This window comes from Mus pahari, chromosome 7, assembly GCF_900095145.1.
Source record: "Mus pahari chromosome 7, PAHARI_EIJ_v1.1, whole genome shotgun sequence".
NCBI classification, from domain to species: domain Eukaryota; kingdom Metazoa; phylum Chordata; class Mammalia; order Rodentia; family Muridae; genus Mus; species Mus pahari.
In genome coordinates, this window is record NC_034596.1 from 11,898,435 (window position 1) to 11,923,309 (window position 24,875).

General features: G+C 39.1%; 1 protein-coding gene across 4 annotated transcripts in view; it reads left to right on the forward strand.

The window, feature by feature from the left end:
* Nucleotides 1-2,204: 2,204 nt before the first annotated feature.
* Nucleotides 2,205-24,875, forward strand: part of Nbas (neuroblastoma amplified sequence) — a 284,567-nt gene continuing 261,896 nt past the window's right edge. For 3 of the 4 annotated variants that reach the window (XM_029540735.1, XM_029540736.1, XM_029540737.1), the window contains exons 1-9: nt 2,211-2,336; nt 4,313-4,367; nt 6,355-6,391; nt 7,702-7,779; nt 8,107-8,154; nt 13,965-14,008; nt 20,505-20,638; nt 23,329-23,462; nt 24,528-24,626. In XM_029540735.1, coding sequence (XP_029396595.1) covers nt 2,223-2,336; nt 4,313-4,367; nt 6,355-6,391; nt 7,702-7,779; nt 8,107-8,154; nt 13,965-14,008; nt 20,505-20,638; nt 23,329-23,462; nt 24,528-24,626 — 743 coding nt within the window. In that variant the 5' untranslated portion in view covers nt 2,211-2,222. Of the gene's footprint in view, nt 2,337-4,312; nt 4,368-6,354; nt 6,392-7,701; nt 7,780-8,106; nt 8,155-13,964; nt 14,009-20,504; nt 20,639-23,328; nt 23,463-24,527; nt 24,627-24,875 lie in introns of all 4 variants that reach the window. The other variant, XM_021201944.1, reaches the window with a different exon arrangement.

Here is a 24,875-nt window from a genome sequence, read left to right on the forward strand (position 1 = left end):
ACAGACAGGTGTGATCTGCCATGTGGGTGCTGGGAATTGAAGCATGGTTGTGTTGGTTTGAATATGCTTGGCCCAGGGAGTAGCACTATTAGGAGGAGGTGTGGCTTTGTTGGAATAAGTGTGGCCTTGTTGGAGGAATTTTGTCACCGTGGGTGTGTGCTTTAAGCCTGGAAGCTGGAAGCCTAGTAGCCTTCAGATGAAAATGTAGAGCTCTCAGCTCTTCCTGTGCCATGTGTGCCTGGATACTGTCATGCTTCCACCTTGATGATAATGGATGAACCTTTGAACCTGTAAGCCAGCCCCAATTAAATGATATCCTTATAAGAGTTGCCTTGGGTCACAAAAGAGATGACTCAGTGGTTAAGAGCACCGACTGCTTTTCCATAGGTCCTGAGTTCAATTCTCAGTAAGCACATGGTGGCTCACAACCATCTGTAATGGGATCTGATTGCCGCTTCTGATGTGTTGAAGACAGCTACAGTGTACTCATATAAAAATAAAATATATTTTCAAAAAAAAAAAAAAAAAAGAATTGCCTTGGTCATGGTGTCTGTTCACCTCAGTAAAACCCTAAGACAGTGGTTCTCTGGAAGGACACTCAGTGCTCTTAACTGCTGAGCCATCTCTCCAGCCTCTCGGAAGTATGAATTTTGCTCTGTGCTTGGTATTGTTTTAAACCCTGGGGACACAGTGCAGCTGTGAAATGAATCTATTATACCTGACGTCATTGCACTCTTCTGGGCTAGAGTTTACATTTTTGGAGGATGAGGACAGACTGTACACAAGTAAAATAAATTATACATCACAGAGCATATCCAATGATGACAAATGTCGTGTTAAACAAACAGACAACCTGAGCAGGCATGGGGAGGGCTGGGAAGCTGGAGTGGGAACCTAGACAGGAGAAAGCAGGGTGGAGCTTGGAGGGAAGGTGGCACTTAAACAACAACCTGAAGGAGATGAGGGAGCAATAGCAGATCCATATCAGGCACAACCTCTACGTACAAAGAACATCCGTGTCAGATCTCCTGATGTTTATGTGTGTCTGTTGTCTTAGAAACAGCAAGGTTGAATGGTGTGTGTGTGCGTGTATAGCAAAAGTTTAGCTGTGAGAGTACAAGGGGCAGATGAACTTGGAGCAACATGGGAACCATTAGACACGCTCCAGTTGTACATTTTACTATACCATTGCCTAATGCACTGAGTTGGTTATTCTACAGGATAATTTCTGAAAGGTATCTTGTGAATTTGTGCTTCTTTTCAACCCTACAATGTGGTCATCCAGGTCATAGGGATGTCAAAGGCCTTCCAAAGACAGGCATTTGCTGAATGAATGAATGAACGAATGAATGAATGAATGAATGAATGAATGAATGAATGAATAAGCAAATGAGGTAAGTTTCCCCTCTAGGGAATCCTCAAGCTATCCTATCTTTATCGCCCTCCACACCCTTTCTCAGCTTGGCCTCTCTATTCACCCTGTCTGTCATCGAAACTTAATCTTTCTATGTCTTTGTGCACCACATTCCTCTCTAACAGAAATATGCCCTCCTGACCTCCAGTGGACCCAATTTGTACCTATAGTTGAAGGCCCAGGGCTGGACCTGATGGCACATCTCTGTACTCTGAGCACTGGGGAGGCTCAGGCAGGAGGACTGGGTCTGAGGCTAGTCCATGTTGTATGGTGATTTCTACGGCATCCTGTCTTATACAGCTGACAGGCTCTACTTGTTACAGGGTGTCTCCATCAGATGCTATGGCCCTCACTGTTTTTCCTAGGTACCTAAAACACCCTTTCTGTGATACTTAACCGTTAGCTTAATCTGTTGAACTGGATAACCCTTTGGAGCATTTAAAGTCCACTGTCTGAACACGTTCAGTATTTGAGGAAGGATCTGTACATGAACACCAGCACTCTGGGAGGGTCTTACAGCTTTGTAGAAGTTGACTGGGTAAGAAAAGTTCAATGACTTGATTCATTTCAGGCACAAATGAGCAAAGAGTGAACCAGGGTCCAAGACATAGCTCAGACACGAGAAGGTCATTCTCAGACCCACAGATCGGTCAAGTTTAGCATTCCCTTTCTATCAATTTTAGTATTCCCTTTCAGCAGTTAATTAATTCATTTCACTCTACCAATCACCAGCGGCCGCGTCCGGGAAAGTTTGACCCGCGCGCGGCGCCGTCGTGCCCCTCCCTCCACCACTCTGTTCCCGGCCAACATGGCGGCCCCGGAGTCAGCACCGGCTTTGAGTCCGGGCTCTGCAGACGAGGAGGAGACGATTCTCTATGACTTGCTGGTCAACACCGAGTGGCCACCTGAGACAGAAGTGCAGGTGAGCCGGGCTTTCGTTTTAAGGCTGTAGGCCTGGCGCGGGCGCGGGCGCGGGGCGTGGAGAGCCACGTCGCGGTGCCACGCCGTGCGAGTGGAGCGGGGAGAGCCGCTGCGCTGTCTCCTGGCAACGGCGGGGCTGCCGGGTCCAGGGCTCGCTGAAGGGTGGCTGTAGTCAGCCTTGGCTCCGAATTCGGCTGTGTATCCCCACTCAGGCTGGCTGTCACCCTCTCGGCAGGTCAGTGTCACTCTTCTTCCCTAAGTCCTTGTCATATCCGGACTTGCCTTGTAATCTTGTTACGTGTGGCGGGAGAATTTCGCAGGACTCTACAGTCCTTAAAAAATCTTAGTAATACGCATTTACGTGTGTGTGTGTGTGTGTGTGTGTGTGTGTGTGTGTATGTTTGCCTGTCTGTCTGTCTCTGTATCTCTCTGTCTCTGTCTTTGTCTCTCTCTCTGTCTCTCTCTTCTGTCTGTCTCCCTCTCTGTGCACACACACACACACACACACACACACACACACACACACACACACTCACATTCGGACCCCAGATATGGTGCAGGCTGCTGGGCATTCAGAGAGGAGAGTTTTCATGGAGCTTGCAGTGCGAAGGAGAGACAACCAGTCCAGTGAACGCTTCTCATTACCAAGCCCGAAGTGCTGGCTGAGTAGAGTGCCAAGGGAGTGTAGAGAAAGAAGCTGCGGTTCTCCAGTTCTGTTGGAGACAAAGCTGTGCTGTTTGCCAACTATGGACCCTGGAGTTCCCAGTTTCCTAGGGAAAGCCTCCGGGTCATAGGGTGAAAAGCAGGAGCCTAAGGCCCATTTACTTGACATATACAGTATCAAGTGCCTGGGATGCCAATGTGTTAGGCCCGGGGGGGAAGCAGCATGGTTAGAAAGAACCTTTATTATCGACTCTTGAATCTGGCTCCCTTACCATGTCTTCTGAGCATTTATTCTGCTTGTCTCCAATTAGGTCTTATAATGGCAAAAATCTGCATATATTGTTATTCGTTTCGGTTTCTAAGGAGTGACATAGACATTTTGTAGATTATGAAATTGAGAGGCTGTCGCTGCTTTAAGTTGGATAAAGATATCTACCATTTCTGAAATGTCTGTAATAATGTCTCAGAATGCTTAGCCCTTTACGTTGATTTAAAAAAAAAACAGCACGGAGTCAACTTATTGAAATCTCGTTGTCCTCTGCCTTTTCTTATCTATCTTCATTATTGACTTCTACATCTGTTTCCTACAGCTGTTGCCCTATAAGCTCTGCCTCGGATTAACTTTATATCCCTCCATTGTGCCAAGTTGTTCCCTGCTGATTCCTTCATGTTTGTTAAGCGAGCATCCCAGGGAGTAACGTATCTGTTCTTACTGATGCCCTTATTAATTTTATTCTTGGTAGTACTTTAAAGCACTCTACTCACTGTATTTGTTATTCTTTATTCTACAGACAGTGCCATTCAGTTTATGTTTATGGAATCAAATTAGTGTAGTAGTTACATATCTGTGCTTTGTTAATAACATTGTCTCCATGGATACACAATAGGTAATCACTTTTTCTCTTAGTGAAATCTGTTTTAGGTCTCTGTGCCCACCCCATGGACTGCATTGACTGGGCAATTAGTATTGTCTTTGTTTCAAACCCAGGCCCCTGAATGTCATAGGCAAGTTCTCTACCATTTAGACACAGCTCAGCTCTGCCCCTGTGGTTCCATGTCTTTTCATTGGTGTTTTGATTTGGAAACTGTTTCTAACCTCACCTTGGGGTTCTTCCTGACATGTATCTATAAACATAATTCTCACTCTTATTGCTACTACACACAGTCCATATTGCAACCTGTAAGAAGTTTTAAAATACTGATGCTGGTATTCAATGCTCTGGATAGAAGTAGAGAAGTATAAATTTAAATGTTTCAAGTATTATAAAATTCTCAACTGTAAGTTTTTCTTTTTTTTTTTTAATTTTATTTTAGCCCAGAGGCAACCGAAAGCACGGTGCATCATTCATCATCACAAAGGCAATCAGAGGTAAAGAGGCCTTGAATTTTATGTATTATATAGCTCCTGGACAGGTTTTTCTCCTTTTACAACTATGCAGTTTTAGCCTAGAGATTTAAAAGTGTGCTCTTTAGTATTCTGATAAAGAACCCGATGAAGATAACTAGCATACATGTTGAATTTAATATTATATGTACTTATTTCTATAGATGTATGCATGTATGTACGAATGTTTTAATTCAGTCTGGACTAAACTCTGGCCTAGGCTTAGCCATTATAGATGTCTTGTTGTACATGAGATGGAGATGAATAAGTCCAGTGGAAGCCTTGTAGAGACTGTGGATGTTGACAAGCTTGTGAGAGACCATTGTAAGTAAACGGTTTACATAACATTTCAGATATAACAGGTCCAAAAATGCTCAACTTAAATATTTGGTTAAAACTGGCCTTTTATTTAACCAGTGATAGACTTTACCTATGAATCAGGAGGAGTCTGAAAGAGTTGAGCATCAGCCTTATTGAACCGTTAGGGCATTATAATATTAATTAACAGATTGATATAGTTCTTCTAGACTGACAAGTGTTGTTTTATATTTATTTATTACATATTATATGTATGTATGTGTGTGTGCCTGAGTACATGTGTGTGTACCAAATGTGTGCTGGATCCCATAGAATTCTGAAGAGATGTAGAATCCCATGGAGCTGAAGTTACAGGTGTTTGTGAGCCATCATGAGTGTGCTGTGAATTGAACCCAGGTCCTCTGCTAGAGCAGCCAGTGCTCTTCAGCACTGAGGCATCTCTCCAGCCCTCTCCTGTAATGTTTACCTGTGGAGATTTGGTCACAGTATTCTTTGGGAATGTAACTACTTGCCTTCTGGCCTCGAAGGTCATCCTCATGTTGCATCTGAGTTCCTTATGAAGAGAAAATTCAACTTAAAGAAATAGAAAACTTGTGGCTAGCTGTGATTTTATATAAGTTCTAATGTATTCAATTTTCATAATCATAAATGAAGTCTTGTTTTATTTAGAAAATATATAACTGATCAAAATAATTGTAGAAAAAATTGAAAGTATAAATATTCACATATTATAATAGAATTTTCTTTATTTTGCAACTTAGAGATGGTGTTCTTCAGACTTTTCTCCCTTGGTGTATGCCTAGCTGTGTGCATGGAAGTGTGTGTGTGTGTGTGTGTGTGTGTGTGCACGCGCGCGCGCGTATGAGAGAGAGAGAGAGAGAGAGAGAGAGAGAGAGAGGAAGAAGAAGAAGAAGAAGAAGAAGAAGAAGAAGAAGAAGAAGAAGAAGAAGAAGAAGAAGNAGAGAGAGAGAGAGAGAGAGAGAGAGAGAGGAAGAAGAAGAAGAAGAAGAAGAAGAAGAAGAAGAAGAAGAAGAAGAAGAAGAAGAAGAAGAAAAAGGAGGAGGAGGAAGAGGAGGAAGAGGAGGAAGAGGAGGAAGAGGAGGAGAGTGTGTGAGAGCGTGATGATGTAAAACAGTTTTAAACCCATTTTAAAATTGGCTTTTCACAGACTTCTCCAGTTATTGCTTATATAGTTGCTACAGTGTTCAAATTAATATCTTGATTTATATTTTGTATAATTAGTTTTATTTTAAAGAGCAATTTACTATGATTTCTAGTAATGGTTTGATTTAACATCTCAAAACATTTAAAAATTTTGTAGTTGGGAAATATTTCAATGTTTCAAAAGACATAAACTTGGATTTTTTGTTTTGTTTTGTTTTGTTTTGTTTTTTGAGACAGGGTTTTTCTGTGTAACCCTGGCTGTCCTGGAACTCACTCTTTAGACCAGGCTGGCCTCGAACTCAGAAATCCACCTGCCTCTGCCTCCCAAGTGCTGGGATTAAAGGCGTGTGCCAGCACTGCCTGGCAAACTTGTATTTTAATATAAACAAATATATGATCTTGTAAAAGTTATAGTATATAATAAGTTGGCTTTATTTTATAAGTTATTTCCAAATAACTGTTAAAGGACAAGTGTTTCCTTTTATTCCAGATCATCTGTTATTTTTGCGTCAGTACATCTGGTACAGGTGAGCCTTCAATTCTTACAAAGATTACTGTCTCCTGATTATTTAAGGTTTTGAATGCCTGATTCTGGTGAGATGTTGACATCCAGGATTTGGTGTAAGCTGATGACACACACCTCAGTACACTTGCTAGTTCTTATTCCCTTAGTCAGCACTGATCACTTCCTGATGACCCCTGATTTCTCTGACATGGGCTCAACTGCCTAGGGAATGCCCGTATGTTGTATCGGTGTGTTGTATGTGTCTTAACAATAAGAACATCTTTGTTCTTGTTCCATCAGCTATGGCCAGTGGTTTAGTTGCCGTGTGTTAGTTCTTCAGAGCTTGCTTGTTGCATGCTTTTGAATTCTTTGAGTGTAGTTATGTTCAGCTATGGTGCAGATTTTCAGCTCTAAAGGGGGTGATGATATAAAACACTTTTTTTTAAAGATTTATTTATTTATTTATTTATTTATTTATTTATTTATTTATTTATTATATGTAATTACACTGTAGCTGTCTTCAGACACTCCAGAAGAGGGCATCAGATCTTGTTACGGATGGTTATGAGTCACCATGTGGTTGCTGGGATTTGAACTCCGGACCTTCGGAAGAGCAGTTGGGTGCTCTTACCTACTGAGCCATCTCACCAGCCCATAAAACACTTTTTAAACCTGGTTTAAAATGTGCTTTTCACAGACTTCTCCAGTAATTGCTTATATATTGCTACAATGTTCAAATTAATATCTCAATTTATATTTTATGCAAATAGTTTTATTTGTACAGGGAAATAAGTAGTCTAATAAAATGATAATATTCTGCATTTAGCAATGTTTGTAATAGCTCTTTGCTAACCTTAAACTTAATAATTCTGGAGATAAGATAGTCCTAATATAGAGACCTTTGATCTCCTGTAGAACTACTTGCTCAGTGGCTTTTTTTTTTTTTTTGTTAGTTTTTCATTTAGTTTTTTTTTTTTTTTTAGTCTCTGTGTGTGCACATATTTTTTTGTGCACATATATTTTTGTATGTATATGTGTGTATGTGTGCATATGTGTGTGTTGTGATTTCTGAATTAGGGTTTAATAGGGAAGAGATGAAAGAGGAAATTGGCTACGTTGGTCAGTGTGTGGGCTATTAGTACACCATGGGGTGTTTATCCCAAACACCTCATTAAAATTTCAGCTATCAAGTTAGTAGCTTTGAATTTAGGTTTACTAATGTTCAAAATTTATTCCTAGTATCAAACCTTCTCTCTATAGATATAGTTATTACTTTCTTCCATATGATTTTCGTAGCTCAGTTTTAAGCTAACTGTTATGTTGTGGTTTCAGCCCTGCTCCGTTTTTGCTTCCTGATGGATTGGTTCGCTTGGTCAATAAACAGATAAACTGGCATTTGGTACTCGCGAAGTGAGTATGTGTAAAATCCACTTAAAACTCTTCTAACTGCATTTTTGTCTAAATCGTGACACAGACATGGATTTTGGGGGTCCTTGTAGCTTTCATTCTTGATCTTTATTAAATTCCCTTTGTTACATATGGCTATTGTTCAGACATAGGGATTTAAGCTATATTAAGTCATTTTCTATGATTTCATACCTGCATATTAATTTAATTGTCAAACCAGAATGTAGATAATGAAAGCAGAACTTAAAAAAGTCTGATTGTGACATAGTTCTGTGCATGCTGAAGACTCAAGCACTCAGAGCAGGGTTTCTTTCCTTGTCTCCCATGCAGCAATGGCAAGCTTCTGGCCGCTGTCCAGGATCAGTGTGTGGAGATCAGGTAAGGTTAACCACGTGTCCCTGTGTATGGATGGAAGATGTCTTGACAAAAAAGGACTACTACTTAGACATAGAAATAAGACTTGAAATATTTTCCAAAGTGGTGCATTTGAAGGAATTTTTCTACAAATTATTTTTGTGAAGTGTTGATCACTAACTTAGAAGTGATGCTCCCTCACAGTAGTTTGCTCACCTTTGTGCTTTTCTGTTTACTCTGCTTATGCCTGAGAAATGATTTTTTTTTTAAAGATTTATTTATTTACTTTATGTATATGAGTACACTGTAGCTGTCTTCAGACACACCAGAAGAGGGCATCAGATCACATTGCAGATGGTTGTGAGCCACCATGTGGTTGCTGGGAATTGAACTCAGGACCTTTGGAAGAGCAGTCGGTGCTCTTAACCACTGAGCCATCTCTCCAGCCCCGAGAGATTTTTTTTTTTTAATGAAATGAAGATAATATTCTAGAAATCTGGATCTAACTTGTTTGACTTGTGACTGCTGGTGGGTCAACTGTTTCAATGGATGATGTCTCAAGATATAAAACAAAGCCAGACAGCTTTGCAATAATGGCACAAATGTGTCAGTCAATGGTTATAGGTCTGTGAAAGAGCAAGGTGGCATGATTACTGGACGTCCGTCTGGTGACATTCAGTGATGCTATATTCTCATCTAAAATACACCTCTAGGGGCTGGACACATGGCTCAGTGGTTAAGAATACTTCTTGTTCCGGCAGACGACCTGGGTTCTCTTCCCAAGACCTGCCTGGAAGCTTACTGCTTCCTGTAACTTCAGTTCTAGGGAGTGTGATGCCCCTTCTGGCGTCCAGCTGTATGTATGTGTATGCACATGGTGCACATAAACTCATTCTGGCATACACGTAAATAAAGACAAAACTCAGAAGTGATTAAAATGTTGTGAAGTTTGCATCAACATGCTAAATATATGCTATTTCTAATACTGAGAGACTCCCTCCCTTTTCTTAGGCAAAGCTTACTTATTGATTGTCAAAATATAAGTAGAGGGCTTGGGTGATGGCTGAGCAGATAAATAGCTTGCTGTGCAATCTAGAGGAGTGGAGTTTGGATTCGTGGATCCCATGTGACAAACTGTATAGTCATAGAGTTCTGCCTGGAATTCCAGAAATGGGATCCCCACAGCAAGCTGGTTAATCATATCAGCTGAGAATGTAAGCTCTGGTCAGAACAAGAGACCTGGTGCAGCATATCAGGCAGAGGCTGATAAGGAGGGTACTTGTTGTCAGTTGTAGGTCTGCACATGCACACGTGTACACCTAGACTTGTGGATGTGGATGCATACAGGCATCTACACCATGCACAAGCAAGAGAAAAGTTAAGGGCAAGAGGTTTAAAGAGTCTTAGATACTAATGGAAATGTTTTTCTGCTGCTCCATTGTTGTTGCCTACAACAGTACTGGTACCTACTCAGTTGCTATCACACTGGTCTTAGTTTTCTGCTGGGCTTTGATTTGTTTTTCTTTCCATGTATTTAAGTCGCACTGGATTATCTTAGCCTTTGGTCTTTTCTTTATCAGACACTGGCTGAGATTTGATGTGGGGAGATTTTTCTGAGTCCTCCCAAGCCACCAAGAAAATGATGTTAGTTTTTCCATGCTAAGTAATTTAACCCAATGTGGCTATATGAATCCTTCCGTGTTGTGTTACCATTGTTTTTTTTTTTTTTTTTTTTTTTTTTTTTTTTTTTTTTTTTTTTTTTTTTTTTTTTTTTTTTTTTATGTCAGTGTTTACATTTGTATTGTTTGCAGGGATTGATAGAACTCGCTTGTTGCAGTTTTGGGATTGTGCTTTGAGAAACAAGCTTTCAGTATATACCTTACTTAGACGTAGCAGCCAGAAGACAACATTCACTTTTCCCAGGGAAAGAGAAGATGGATGAAGTGCTTCTTGGTATATCAGTCAGGGCATGATGTGTGATCAGGATACTGAGGGATGAGATGTACAGCTTGACTCAAGCTTCATGGAACTTATTAATAAAATTTTTTGATGAAAGAATAATTTGCAAAAGCTTTGTGTACACAAACTTTGGTGTGCAAATAGCTTCACCAGAAAGCCTTTGTGAGCACACTGTGTATGGAACGCCTCCCACCACAACATGTGTAACATTGAGCACGCTTACTGTTATTCTTGGTAAGTTAATGCCATGGCTTGGTGTTGTAAGTACTCTTGATAGCTCAGAGAGTCCAGGCAGGTCTGAGAGGTTGTGCAGATCATCCTGGACTTTAAAAATGAGGAGCTGGCACATGTGGTTAAATGTCCTGCACAGGAATTCAAGATCTGTTCTTCTCCCCTCAGGGTTTGAGTTCTGTGTTTCAGCCATGCTGTGGTTTGGTATAGGTGCTGTGCATCCCTCTTAGACCTTTAGCACCTCTGTTTTTTATGACTCCACCATGTGCCATCTACCAGGAGTGTAGAGTGAATGAGACCTAAAGACTGCAGCTCTGATTGTATTGTGTTTTCTTTATAATTAGGAATAGTCTCTTTTTCTCAGTATGATATATTTCTACAAATATTGGTCTGGTGATGTAGCTCAATCAATTCCCCTCAAAACACATCACTCCCCACTTGTCTATTTCCATGAACTAATAAGAATTAATAGTCTACACGTAATGAATAAATGTGGTCTTTGCCTGAGTAATATGAAGAACAGATGGTAAGAGGGAATTATGGGGGTGCAGCATTGCTCAGAACTGGTATTCTGTTGCTTTTGTTGAATGAATATAAGCACGTGTATTAACTTTGCAGTAACCAAAAAGGAATTGTTTCCCAGTAAGTGAGGAATGATCAGCAGTGAAAAAAGGCAAAGAAAGTTCCCCAAAGTAAACTCTGTCAGCAGCGATTGTTCTGGAAGCTTTGTTTGAGATAGGCTCTCCAGCTGGCCTAGAATTTTGTAATCCTTTTGGGTTACAGATGTGTGCCACGATATTGGGCTGTTCTTGAATTTTAAAGACACTTGCATCCTATCTACAATAGTGAAGAACATTCGTGTCTTAATTACTTTAAACATTGCTGAGGCAGACTACCTAATGGGACCAACTTAGGTTCAAGAGTTTATTCTGGCTTATAGTTCCAAGGAGATGCAGTCTATCATAGCGGGAAAGGCATGATGGAGGAGCATGAGGCTGGCTGGTCGTATGGCATCAGTAGTCAGGAATCAGGGAGAGAACTGAAAGTGGGGCTGGGCTATATAACATCAGGCCTTCCTGCAGTGACTAACTTCCTTCAGTGTATGTCCACCTCCTAAAGGTTCTACAATGTTTTCAGACACAGCTACCAGCTGAGGACTAAGTGGTAAAGCACATGGGCGTGTGGGGGCCATTTCCTATTTAAACCACAAGGTACAATGTAAGATTGTCTCAGTAGTGATTGTAGTAACGCTGAGTAGGTGTTTCAAGTGCGGGAGTTGTTTCTAGTATCATAGGTCGTTATTTGTTCTTAGACAGGAAGAGCTGAAGCAGCTGAGTTTTTAAGAGGTAGGCCTCCTTGTCGCAGTGGTACTTGGGAGGCAGGTTTCCAGTGTTGGGTTAAGCGCTGTCAGTCACTTAGGATGCTGTCCTTAACTTGCCTGTGCTAGGGGCTGACTTTGGATAAAATATCAATTTGTGAATTACTCTTTAATTTGTAATTTGCCAGCAGCTACAAATTATAATTGGTTAATATGTTTCCTTATTTCTTAAATAGTGAAGTAATAATTCCATATGGCTGTGGGTTGTTGTTTATATGGGGACTAATTAGAAGCTGTGAAAGAATCCAGACACAAAGCAAAGAGACTCTTTTTTTTTTTTTTTTGGTTTTTTGAGACAGGGTTTCTCTTGGAACTCACTCTGTAGACCAGGCTGGCCTCAAACTCAGAAATCCGCCTGTCTCTGCCTCCCGAGTGCTGGGATTAAAGGTGTGCGCCACCACACTCGTAAATATTCCCACCCCAGAGTTTGCTTAACTAAAGTGAAGGATGGATGATGTTTTAGCAAAACCACTGTGTCCATCAGCTGCCCTCTTCCCTAGCACAATAGCAGCGCTCCTCCCGTCACATACAGGATGAGAGCGATGCGCATTGTTGCTCCTCCGTCACATACAGGATGAGAGCGATGCGCATTGTTGCTCCTCCCGTCACATACAGGATGAGAGCGATGCGCACTGCTCAGTCAGGGTCTTCTCTACGCTGCGTGAGGGGCTGCCGGTCCATCTTATTTAAAGGGAAGGGCAACACTAACCCTTTGTCTCAGTCACAAAGAGTGAGCTGGAATCAGGTCACTTTCGTTTCAGAGTGAGTTCTTTTTGCCTCATTCCATGTGGGAGCTGGTCAGCGTGTTGTCTTAGATATTTATTTCTGTATTTATGTCTGTAGTCATAACAGCATTTGAAAATAGCTAAAATATCACAAGTTTTGTAAACTATTTAAAAAGCAAAAGCAATGCTTAACAGACCCTTTAGAAATAATAGAAAATACAGTCCAGTAGAAAGAAAGAGCTAGGAATTTTTTGGACTCTTCAACTGTTTTACTATTGATATTTTGACATACCATCCTTAGTACTTCTCTCTGTCTCTCTCTCTGTCTCTCTGTTTCTCTCTCTCTCTCTCTCTCTCTCTCTCTCTCTCTCTCTGTGATTAGTGGATAATATTGTTTATTCTATTTGATACCAATTTCCGAAATTCTCTTGTGATTTATAAATTTAATTTACATTTTAAAATTTATGTTACTTCTTTTCCTAAGTAACCTTTGAAATTAATCTAATATGAAATCATTCCATGTCATGTATGGTAATTGCATAATATTTCATTAGATGTGCACAGCGAAATTTAACAAGTTTCTTTATACTTGATGTGTTTTTCTTATTTATAAGTTAGATTGTATTGGTTTCCTTGATAACTATTAATCTAATTATTTTCTAGGAATAGCTTTGTAGAAGTGAAATTTCTAGGTCAAATCCTATAGATATTAAAGTTTTAGGTAAATGTTATTAAATTATGTTCTAGAAAGTTCACCAGTTTTTGTTTTGAATACAGTTTGTTCTAATTATACTACAATGCTATGTATTTCAAGATTACAGATTATATACAGGTCACTGGTTCATGTATTATAACCTATTTATGTTTGTGATTTATTAAAGTAGATGTCCTATTCCTCTCTTTTTCTGTGTGATAGAGTTTGTAATATGGTGTGGATTAGTGGTTCTTAGTGGTATCAATGCATGGAGCTTTAATCAGTAGTCTTACTTGGGTCCCATTCTTGATTTACTAAGTCAGATCCTTGTGCTTGTGGTACAGGCATTCCTGCTATATCCTAGGACAGTGCTTAAGCACACTTCTGCTATGTCCTAGGACAGTGCTTAAGCACACTTCTGCTATGTCCTAGGACAGTGCTTAAGCACACTTCTGCTATGTCCTAGGACAGTGCGTAAGCACACTTCTGCTATGTCCTAGGACAGTGCGTAAGCTCACTTCTGCTATGTCCTAGGACAGCGCTTAAGCACACTTCTGCTATGTCCTAGGACAGTGCTTAAGCACACTTCTGCTATGTCCCAGGACAGTGCGTAAGCACACTTCGGTTGGAGCTCTGTGCTCCTGCTCTAGCCCCATTTCTGTAACGAGAAGATTGCTGTTAATGAGAGACTCCATTTGAGACACTAAACCACCATCTATGTGACAGAAGGATGACTTACTGTTATGTATAGGCACTGTCTAGACCACAGTATCTCAGGTGTTTCATAGACTCTCATATTGGTGTCCTTAGGGTAAAACTATTGTTTTTATTTCTCATATATTTGTAGGTCTGCAAAAGATGATTTTACATCAATTATTGGGAAATGTCAAGGTAAGAGTTTCCAAAATTTTGACATATGAAAAAATATCAATTAGTAATGGTTTACAATGTCCTGTAAAGTGCAAATAGATATTCCAAAAGGGTTTACTAGTAGAATTATTTTATGACTATATTAAACTTACTTAATTATAATTATTTAATCTTTAATCTTTAAATATTTTGCTTTGACATATATATGTTTTAGGACTTTATATTAAACTTCATTAATTTATAGTTATTCAATCTTTAATCTTTAAATATTTTGCTTTGACATATATATGTTTTAGGACTTTGAAAATTTGTGTTTTAAAATATTCAAGACTATTTTTTTCTGAAAGAGTAATTTGTAAGTGTAATCTTCTATTTTGGGATCAGTACAGGGATAAATATTTAGTTATAAGTTCAGAGTTCTTCAACAAAAACTAGTGAAAAAGTATGTGATTTGATCTTTCTTACTAATACTTAGAAGTTTAATATCAGATATTTTATTTAATTGTCAGAAAGCTAATGGGAGTCTCTGGCCTCATTTGTATTATTGGTAATATGCACATAATTTTAAATTATTAAATTATAGAGAAATTATGTGAGTTAGTTATTGTATTAGTCAAGGTTCTCTAGAGTCACAGAACTTGCAGATAGTCTCTATATAGTAAAGGAATTTATTGATGACTTACAGTCTGCAGTCCAAATCCCAACAATGGTTCAGTAGTAGCTGTGAATGGAAGTCCAAGGATCTAGCAGTTGCTGAGTCCCACACCGCAAGAAGGCGAAAGAGCGAGAGCTCGACTCCCTTCTTCCAATGTCCTTATATGGTCCCCAGCAGAAGGTGTAGCCCNGATTAAAGGTGTGTGCCACCACACCTTTAATCCCAGATGACCTNGGACTCGGAGATCTCCCTGTCTTAATCTTCTGGATTCAGTCACCACTGTGTCTCAAGATCTCCATACCAAGATCCAGATCAGAAACTTCTATCTCCCAGCNTCCGAATTAGGTTCACTGGTGAGCCTTCCAATTCTGGATTGTAGTTCATTTCAAATATAGTCAAGTTGACAACCAGGAATAGCCACTACAGTTATGTACACCTTAACATGATGGTGCATGATAGCTACTTAGAACATGTAAAACAGTAACTATTAGGTACCACGACTCTACCTAAAACTTCTCAGTTGATTGCCCCTGACTGTGGAACTGAGTTCTTATTTTGTAACTCAGGATTCAGGATCATCTTAGCCTACCCATCTGTCTTAGTCAGGGTTATAAAGCTATGATGCAACACCATGATGAAAGCAAGCTGGGGAGGGAAGGGTTCATTTGGCTTCCAGTTACACACTGTTCATTATCAGAGGAAGTCAGGACAGGAGCTCAAACAGGGCAGGAACCTGGAGTCAGCAATTGATGAAGAGGCCATGGAGGAGTGCTGCTTACTGTCTTTCTCTCCATGGCTTGCTCAGCCTGCTTTCTCATAGAACCCAGGACCACCAGCTCAGGGATGGTTCCATACAATGGGCTGGGCCCTCGCCATTATCACTAATTAGGAAAATGCTTTGCAGGCTTACTGCAGACTGATTTGAGGGAGTCATTTCTTAACTAAGTCTTTGACTTTAAATTGTGCCTCCTTCCCTTGGTATAGTTTCTTCTGACAGAAAGCATCTGCTTTTGCATTGCATTAATTTAACTATTCCTTTGTGAAGTCAGATAGGAGCTCTTTCTGCAGACCTTTCCTCTGTATTCTCTTCCCTACCATTTGTGAATATCTATGATTCTCTGATACTACAACACTTAACCCTGATTTTCCTTTCTTAATAGTTGGTTTTTCTGTTTCTCAATTTAGATTATGTGTTTTTTTCTAATTGTATGACAAAATATTTGACCAAAAGTACTTAAGGAAGAAAGGATTTATTCTGGCTGGCATAGGTTTTACAGTCAACCATGGAGACAGGACTGTATGATTGGCTAAATAGTTGGGAATCACGGAAGAGATTGGGAGCAGGGTGGGGTTATAAAAACTCAGGGCCCACTCCTCACTGAGCCACTTCCCTTAGCAAGACTCCATTTTTAAAATCTTATACGACTTCTCAAGTAGCATTACCACCTGGGACCAGATGTTCAAAGACAGGACTGTGTGGGGAATATTTCCCACTCAATCATAACAGATTGTACGTTCTTTGAAGGCAGGGCTCTTCTACATGGTAGTTACATACATGTCTAGTGCCCATCATGTTTCCCACACATGGTTTTCACAAATTTTGACTCTGTTAAGTTGGTAATGATATGTGGAAGCTTGTGAAATGATTTTTATGAACGAATGTGTGTTTGTCTATTGGCTAATTTTGGAAACTTCTGAGGATAAATGTTTATTTGTTTTGTGTACTATAATACATATACACATTTTTGAATAATTATCAGTTATTCTTTGTATTCCTGTTGTGTATGGTGTATACAAACCACAGCAGGACCTTGTGCATCGATAAGCCTTTTCTGTGGAGTAACCTTTCCAAGATAATAAGGCAAAACATTGTTTAAATGTAGACTATAAAGTTGGATTGCAGATATTTCCTGCATTTACTTCATGTAGTATTCTCAACAGTAGTTGCTATGTTAGGTCATATATTAGGTCAAGAAGCCTACAGAAGAGTCATGTGGGCTGTTCAATTGCATATTCATCAGTTCAGCCTTCTCGCCTGCTGAAGGTGTAGTAAGTTCTTCCGAGCATGCTCAGTGTTGGAGTGATCCTGACATATAGGGAGGATCCTTTTGAGTATTGGCATTAGGTACCTGCTCTTAGCTAGTAAGTAACCTGAAAAGCCACAAGTTAACATGAAAATGGAAAGTTGAACTATTCTGTATTTCATACAAATTGTGTTTATTAAGAGTTTTTTAGTGGGTACTGTTAATGTGGCAGTCTAGATGAGATAATGCAGTGAGAACTAATGCTTTATTTTGCTGGCTTCTGGATCTGGGAATTTATGACCTTAATGCTGCATTAATGGCTTCTCTCTATTTTGTATAATGTGAGGCAATGATCATTTGCTTATTATTTGACTCATCTTTATGGGAATCACTCCCATATGCCAAATGATATTTCATGTGTGTGCCCAGAGAAGGAGAGCCAGATTGTGGTTAATGCATTTTTGAGACTACATATTGCAGAGTCTGCAAACTGAAATAGGAGCTATTTGGTTCCACGTTGCTATTTTTCAATTATTGTTTTATAAAAGATAGGCCATTTGAGAATATTTGAAATGTGGGTTGGAAGTTGTTTGGCTCTGCTTGCTAGACCATTAATTCAGCTTTTTTTTTTTTTTTTTGGTCCTAAAAGTAGCAGATGGGGTTAGACTTTTTGAATAGCTTCTGTGTTGAGTGTTTCATTTTCTTGCTAATTGTAATAATGCCTAGAGAGTGCCCATTGGCCGTCGAGTTCAGGATGTGCAGGTTGACAGCCCCTGGTTGCCTCTGACTTCCCAAAGCCTCATCAGCTTACTGTTAGATGCCATGAAAGAGTGAGCTTTAAATGTATGTCTCAACATGAAGAATAAGAAAACATAACTATTTGAAATGCCCAGATTTTCAAATGAAATACCCAGCTTTCAAAGTGTGAGTCTAATGTCTCAGAGGATTATCCAACATCCCTTCTCTCCTTTTCTTTTTGTATTTTTATGAAAACATTTTTTCATTGAAAGTGTAATACAGATGCTCAGTATCAACCAAGGATGAACAAAAGTAGACATAAAAACCCATCTCAGTCAAGAGGCAAGTATTGCTCACTTTTACCTAGAGCAGAATGTGCTTTACAGAAGTAAACTGGTACCTAGTCAGCTTTCTCTGCTGAGTGATGGCTATGGACTCTTTTAGACTGATGTTTAAGCAAACTTCCTCAAGTTGCCTTCTTAACCATGGTAGATAACTTCCAGGGTATTTAGACTCAGGTCTGAAAATTACCAAGACAACACTAAACATCTCTATAAAATTGATCTAAATAGCAAAAAACTCAATGTCATATTTGATTCCCTCCAAATCAAGGCCATTATTAGCACTTAGTTTAGACATAGGCATCAAAATATTGTACCTATCCATGAGGGATAACGGGTATGTAGACTGTTTTCATTTCTTTCTGGTTTTATACTTCGATAGTGCTGCTCTCAAGTTAGGAGTGAGTAGTGTTCTTTTTTTATTTTCTGAAGAGTTTGTATAGAATTTGATACTGTGGTATAAAGATGAGCTGAAATTTTTAGCTTTTATTGTGCTTTTGAAAACAAAACACTTCTAGTTCTATCAGTATTTGTGTACTGTCTTTTTGATGAAATGGCTTCTTACGCTACTCTGTCACTTGTTATCTCTGGTGACACTCCTGGCTGGGCCTTTGCTTTGCTCAGGGTTAACCCAGGTTGGTTTGGGAGTAATGACCATCGAAGGGCATTATTTCCTTCCTGTCCTAGTAGGTTTGTTTGTTTAGTTGATTGTATAGTTGAGGTAGGCTTTGCTACTTAGGCCAGGCTGACCTGGAGCTCACAAGCCCCTGTGCCACCATTCCCAGCTCATACCCTGACTGTTGGGTTTAGTGGCTGTGCCTTGCTGGGGACATTTGACTGGACTTGCCGTTTTCATTCTGAATATTTCTGTCCTTTAACTGGAGTATTTAGAACATTTATATTTAACACAGTTAATGATTTGATAGTAGTAAATCTATCTACTTTGTTTTTCTATTTGCTCTGTTTATGATGGGCAGTGCAGCTTCAAACTTTTTATTTAATAATAAATGTGATAACATATTTTAATGAATTAACATAATATGGGGAAGCAGAAAAAGTAGTATCTTTTATTTTAAATACCATTCTTCCTAGGTATTTAAATTAATAAACTTTCATAACCTTACATACTCATGGATTGGCTTTTTAAAAAGTGGGATAGGATCAGTTGATTAACACACTTCCTGTTTCTTGTTGTAAATGATGGCACAGCAAACCCAGGAGCATAGGCGTCTCGTCCACATGCTGCTCTCATGTGCTTTGGAAATCATCATGAACGAGAGTTCTTGGTTATATGGAAGTTTTATTTGTACTTTTAAAATGGATTTGCATATGGTTTTATTAGAATTATTAAGGTATTTATTATCAAAATCTTAAAATATGATTAGGAATAGCTCTTGATTCATCTACCTCAATATATTTTACCTCTTTCATTTCTTAGGTTATATATCCATGGAATATATACTATCAGTACTTAAAAGATCTCAGTTTTACTTGTAGTATTTTGCATTTTTAGAGGAGCTGAACTCAGTAGATTGGAATAATTACTATTTTACCAACTCTGTAGGCTGATAATACTTAAACTTTCCTACTTGTAATTTCTATTTGAGAAAATTTTGCGTGAACCCAGGAATATAGGTATACATACTAGGTCTACAAATCAAATGCTTATTGATTTATTATCAATACATATATGAAAATATATACTTTTCCTTTTTATTGAAGATGAAAGCCAACCTTCACACTCCTGAGATAATCTGTCCTTGCCTAGGTGCTACTGCAGGGTGCCAGGCATCTTTAGTGCTTTGCAGAGTTTGACTGACGCTGTGATCTTGTAGTCATCAATGCTGAGACTGTGCTCCCCATAAGTACATAGTATAAGGTGGCAGAAGGATGCTTAAGACCATTTAGAAATTGTGGGAAATTGTGTCCTAATTCTAAACTAAAATTCATTGAAGAATCTTTTTAAGCCATCAACTCAAATAGCAATTAAAGCCAAACATTCTAACACTCTAAGGTCCAAATATTTGATACATGCTGAGGAATGATGATAGGAAAATACTAAAAGTCTTTGTTTTCTGTAAATAAAATTATATTTCTATAAGAGCAGAAAAATTTGTATGTATAACAAAGAGATTGTGGTTTACCACATACAGTTGTTTTGAGTCTGAGTGAGGATTTCAGGCAGTCATCCCTGCTGCTGTATGATGTCACATGTCATATACATGTAAAGTGCAGGTGTTGTATGTTCAGAGCCTATGGTTCAGCCAGGTAGCAGTGTGTAGGTGAACGCTGTCAGGGGCACCTCAGATTCAGTATGTGTTTGATTTTGAACCAATTTTTGGTCATTGTGTGTTCAAATATTTTTATCATTGTCAACTTTCTCTTGATTCCCATAGTTAGATTTGCAATCCCAAAATGGCAACTTACAATTTAAGAACTTGGGTTCTGGCTTTTGCTTATTCTTAACTTCATAAGTGTTTTGAGTAACTTATCCCTGAGCTCTTGCTAGTCTAGGGCGTGTTCATCACCCATCAGTGCTCTAACAGCAGTTATCTGCCTTGCTTATAAAGTAATGGAGCCAGGGTTTGCCACGGTTTATGTCTTGAAGAAGGTTTCTGGGAACTATTGTATTGATTGAGGCATTCGATCACTTTAGGAGATGAGGTACTTACTGCATATTCACGTTAGTTGCAGTCATTAAAAGTGTTATCTGTCTTTATTATATGTTGTTTAAAATACCTCTCTTCTTTTTGTTACAGTTCCAAAAGACCCGAAGCCCCAGTGGAGACGGGTAGCATGGAGTTACGACTGCACACTGCTGGCCTATGCTGAGAGCACAGGGACTGTAAGGGTGTTCGATCTTATGGGCAGCGAGCTCTTTGTCATTGCCCCGGTATGTGCAGACTTTAAATAATGAATTTCTCTCTCTGCGTGTGTGTGTGTGTGTGTGTGTGTGTGTGTGTGTGTGTGTGTATCTGCTATGTACAATGTTGCAACAGACGAGTGTGAAGAGAGGTGAAATATAAGTATAAATGAGAATAATAAGCTATGTTCTTTTTTTTATTAGATATTTTCTTCATTTACATTTCAAATGCTATCCCGAAAGTCCCCTGTACTCTCCCCTGCCCTGCTCCCCATCCCACCCACTCTCGCTTCCTGGCCCTGGCATTCCCCTGTTCTGGGGCATATGATCTTTGCAAGACCAAGGGCCTATCCTCCCATTGATGGCCAACTAGGCCATCCTCTGCTACATATGCAACTAGAGACACAGCTATAGGGGGGTACTGGTTAATTCATATTGTTGATCCTCCTATAGGGTTGCAGACCCCTTCAGCTCCTTGGGTACTTTCTCTAGCTCCTTCTTTAGGGTCCCTGTGTTCCATCCAATAGATGACTGTGAGTATCCACTTCTGTATTTGCCAGGCACTGGCATAGCCTCACAAGAGATAGCTATATCAGGGTCCTGTCAATAAGCTATGTTCTTAAGTATTTGACATCTAGTTAGGTAATCGTAGTTATATAATATTTATTTATTCATTTATTTATTTATATTTGGAGTACATTCTGTAAGTGTTATCCATTTTGTAACAAGGAATGAGTTGAAATAAGTAAACTCTTATGATCAAGCCAAGTCTGAAATAAAAGTATTTACTGAGTCATGGTAGCGACTAGCCAGAAAAGCGAAGGATCAGGACCTGGCAAAATTTCTCCCGTATTTACGAGCAAGGCTAGGTACCAGTTAGAAACTGTCTCCTGAACTTAGAGAGAAGAAGGGAACTAAGGAGAAGGGAAGCACTGCTTATAGTGGGTCTGCACTGCTCTGGGATAGCTGGGTGGGAGGGCGGGAAACAGGGGAGCTTATGATGTGAGGACCATCTGCAAGGAGAAGCAGTCATTGCTTATAGACTGGCTGGCTAAACAGTCAAGCAATGTGACACATGGGCCTGTGGTTGGTCCTGATGGAATTTAAATCATGGTTTTCGCATGAACTGTGTGTTGGTTTCATGTTTTGCCTTCTCCTACTGCTATTCCTCTGTCTTTTGGACCCCATAATTATATTTAGGACATCTCAGTTTTTCTTTAATCATAGGATGGATTGTTGGTAGGTTATAGTGAGAGAGGAAATCAGTGGGCTATTGCAACAGAAACCACTTACAGAGAAACCGGACTTTTACCTTTAAAAGGACAGGAACTAGAAGGGAGAATAGAGGAAAACTAATGGGACCAATCTAAGAAGTTAATGTTGAAAGTCAATGATATGGAAAATGGTTTTCCTAAGAAGTAACAAGAGGAAACATTGGAAAGAATGCCTCCTCCTGTAGAAGTGCCACATAACCAAGCTAACCTTATGTGGCACTTAACTAATTACTATTTAACAGGCCAGTGCCGTCCAGTAGGACTCTCATGAACACTTCTATATGGTTAAGTGTAATTTTACATCTCCAAGTAGATGTAGTGAGGAGCAGGTGAAATTTATGGGTGATGTATTTTATTTAATTATAGTATATCCATCACACGATCATTTAAACTTGTAATCATTATTAAATGTTATGAGATGTTTTGGAGTTTTGCCTTGGTACTAAGTGTGAAATTTAGCATGTGTTTAGATATTTTCTTATTTGTAGACTCTCTAAGTTTGGATTAGACTTGTATTGAATATTTATTGAATAATTCCACATCATGAAGATCTATTTAGAATGTTGGAGAAAAGCCTTCTTTCTCTCTATGTTTTTCAATTTCTGTGGCCCTGTAAGTTAATTTGACTAGAGATGGATTAATATAATAAAAGGCAGACAATGATAATTGACCCTGAGTTTTACATTCATGGAGCTTTATAGAAAAGGGAAACCCGAGGAAGCGGTCTGCTCCAGGGGCTTATGCACTGTTTTAACAGAGGCTTATAAGTGGGAGGTGTGACTACACAGGGAAATGGATGGGCTGCTTGCAGTGTGCACTGTGGGAAAGTGATGTGGGAACATGTAAAGCACAGACTGATCTTCAGAGGCTCACAGACTGAGTTCGCTGTGCTTCTTTTTCCTCTGCCTGCTGCAGCGGGACACTATCACTGAAAGAAATTTGTGCCTCATTTTTAAGTAAGTAAGGAGAGACTAGAGAACCTCACCATCTTGTCATTCTCATTTGTCTTTAGCCTAAAATAGTCTTCGCGCCAAGATAGAGGGTTCTGGTCACATTCTTGGCGAAATATTGTTATGTTTCCCTCCAGAGGTGCTTAGCCGTTGAGATTTCCATCTGCATGGTCGCATACACAGTCGCTTGATGGAAAGGCTGACACTGAGTGCTGTGCTTCTCCCTTTAAGCTGCTGCGGAGGCACATGGAAAGTGCCTGAAGTCGTGTTAGCATAGGCTGGGCAGTGGAGATTAATATTTGAAAGAGGCAGAATGGTGACATTGCTTGCTTTTCTCTTTTCCTCTTTATTTAACAGAGAATTTGAATAGAAAAGAGAGCAGTTAGGAGCCTGGTCTAAACTTGGTGTCAGAGCCAGTATCTGGGATATTGATCAGTTAAGCATGTGCTAATTTATCTGCTGTCTCTATAATGACTTCATTTTCTCCTGTTTTCAGGCATCTGTCTTTGCTGGGGACTTAAGCTACGCCATTGCTGGGTTGGTATTTTTAGAATACAAAGCAAGTGCACAGTGGTCTGCAGAGCTCTTGGTCATCAATTACCGAGGAGAACTTAGAAGTTACCTTGTCAGGTAAAAATGCATTGGATTGCATTTTGATGTCATGTTTGTTTTTCTGATTTAGTGTCAGATACTAATTTTTTTATCATTTATGAATAATTACAAGTACATTAGGCATGTTGAAAGACTTGTGTAGTGAATACTCATACATTTGTGTTTGAATTCTCTGTCATATTTCTAGTCATCTATTCATCCCTCCAGCTAGCTATTAATCAGTTGTATCTTGTATTTCATAGTGTGTTCAAAACATCAAATCACTGTGAATACATATTATTGATTTCATTATTTTGCCATAGTTTTTTTTCAGAGATGATATATACATATAGTAGGAGTCACTTGTCTTATTTGTAGCTCCCTATGAGTTTGATAGGTGCCTTGCTTTATACCATTCAGACCTCTGTCAAGAAATAGAACATCACCACTATTGCTCGAGAGCATCCTCCTCCCTCTCTGCTCACATCTAACCCATGACAACTACCATTTTCAAAAGTTTTTATTTTTAATCATAAATTAGTTTTTCTCATTGAAATAATTCACATCAATAGAATCATGTGGTATCCAGTCTTTTGCTGAATGTATTTCATTGATTTAGCATATTTTGAAATGTATCAGTTTTTTTTTCATATCATTACTTTATTCCACTTACCAATGATTCATCTTTCATAAATTGCATAAAATGTATTTACATATTGATACACAGATATATAATGGTTTGTTTATTCATTTGTTTATATAGACCTTTATGCAAACTGGATCATTTGTGACCATTACACAGATTGTACTATGGCCATTCTTGCATAAGTCTTTATGGATAAACATTCTTACTCCTCCTGGATCATTATCTTCCATTGGAATTGCTTGGCCATAGGATGATGTAGTTTATTTTTATATGAAACCACAGACTCTTGAACAGTACGATTGTATCAGTTATAGCCATACTGTCATGTATTTTTTTATATGTATATCCTCAACAATGTTTAGAGTGATGTCTGTCTTTAAAGTGTAGCTGCTATAGTATTTACTGGTGTCAATGGTGGTTTAATGGTACTTCTTTCTGTTGTGCTTTCTTTAATGTAGTGTTGGAACGAATCAGAGCTACCAAGAGAGTCACAGTTTCAGCTTTAGTGGTCATTATCCGCATGGAATAAATACTGCTATTTACCACCCCGGTCATAGGTAAGCAGTCATTGTTCTCGTCTTTATTGGATTATAGGTGTATATAGGAATCTTGGCTTCATCATTCTGTCCTCCTCTGTAAAATTATGTCTAATATTTATAATGTTGTACTCACATGCTGATCCTTCTGCCTCTGGTCTAGCTTGGTGAACTTCTTTGAAGGAGACAAGACACTAGAAATTTCTTTGGAAAATTTGTCCTGTTCTATTAGCCTTTTGGACCTTTTTATTATGTGTACATAATACCTCA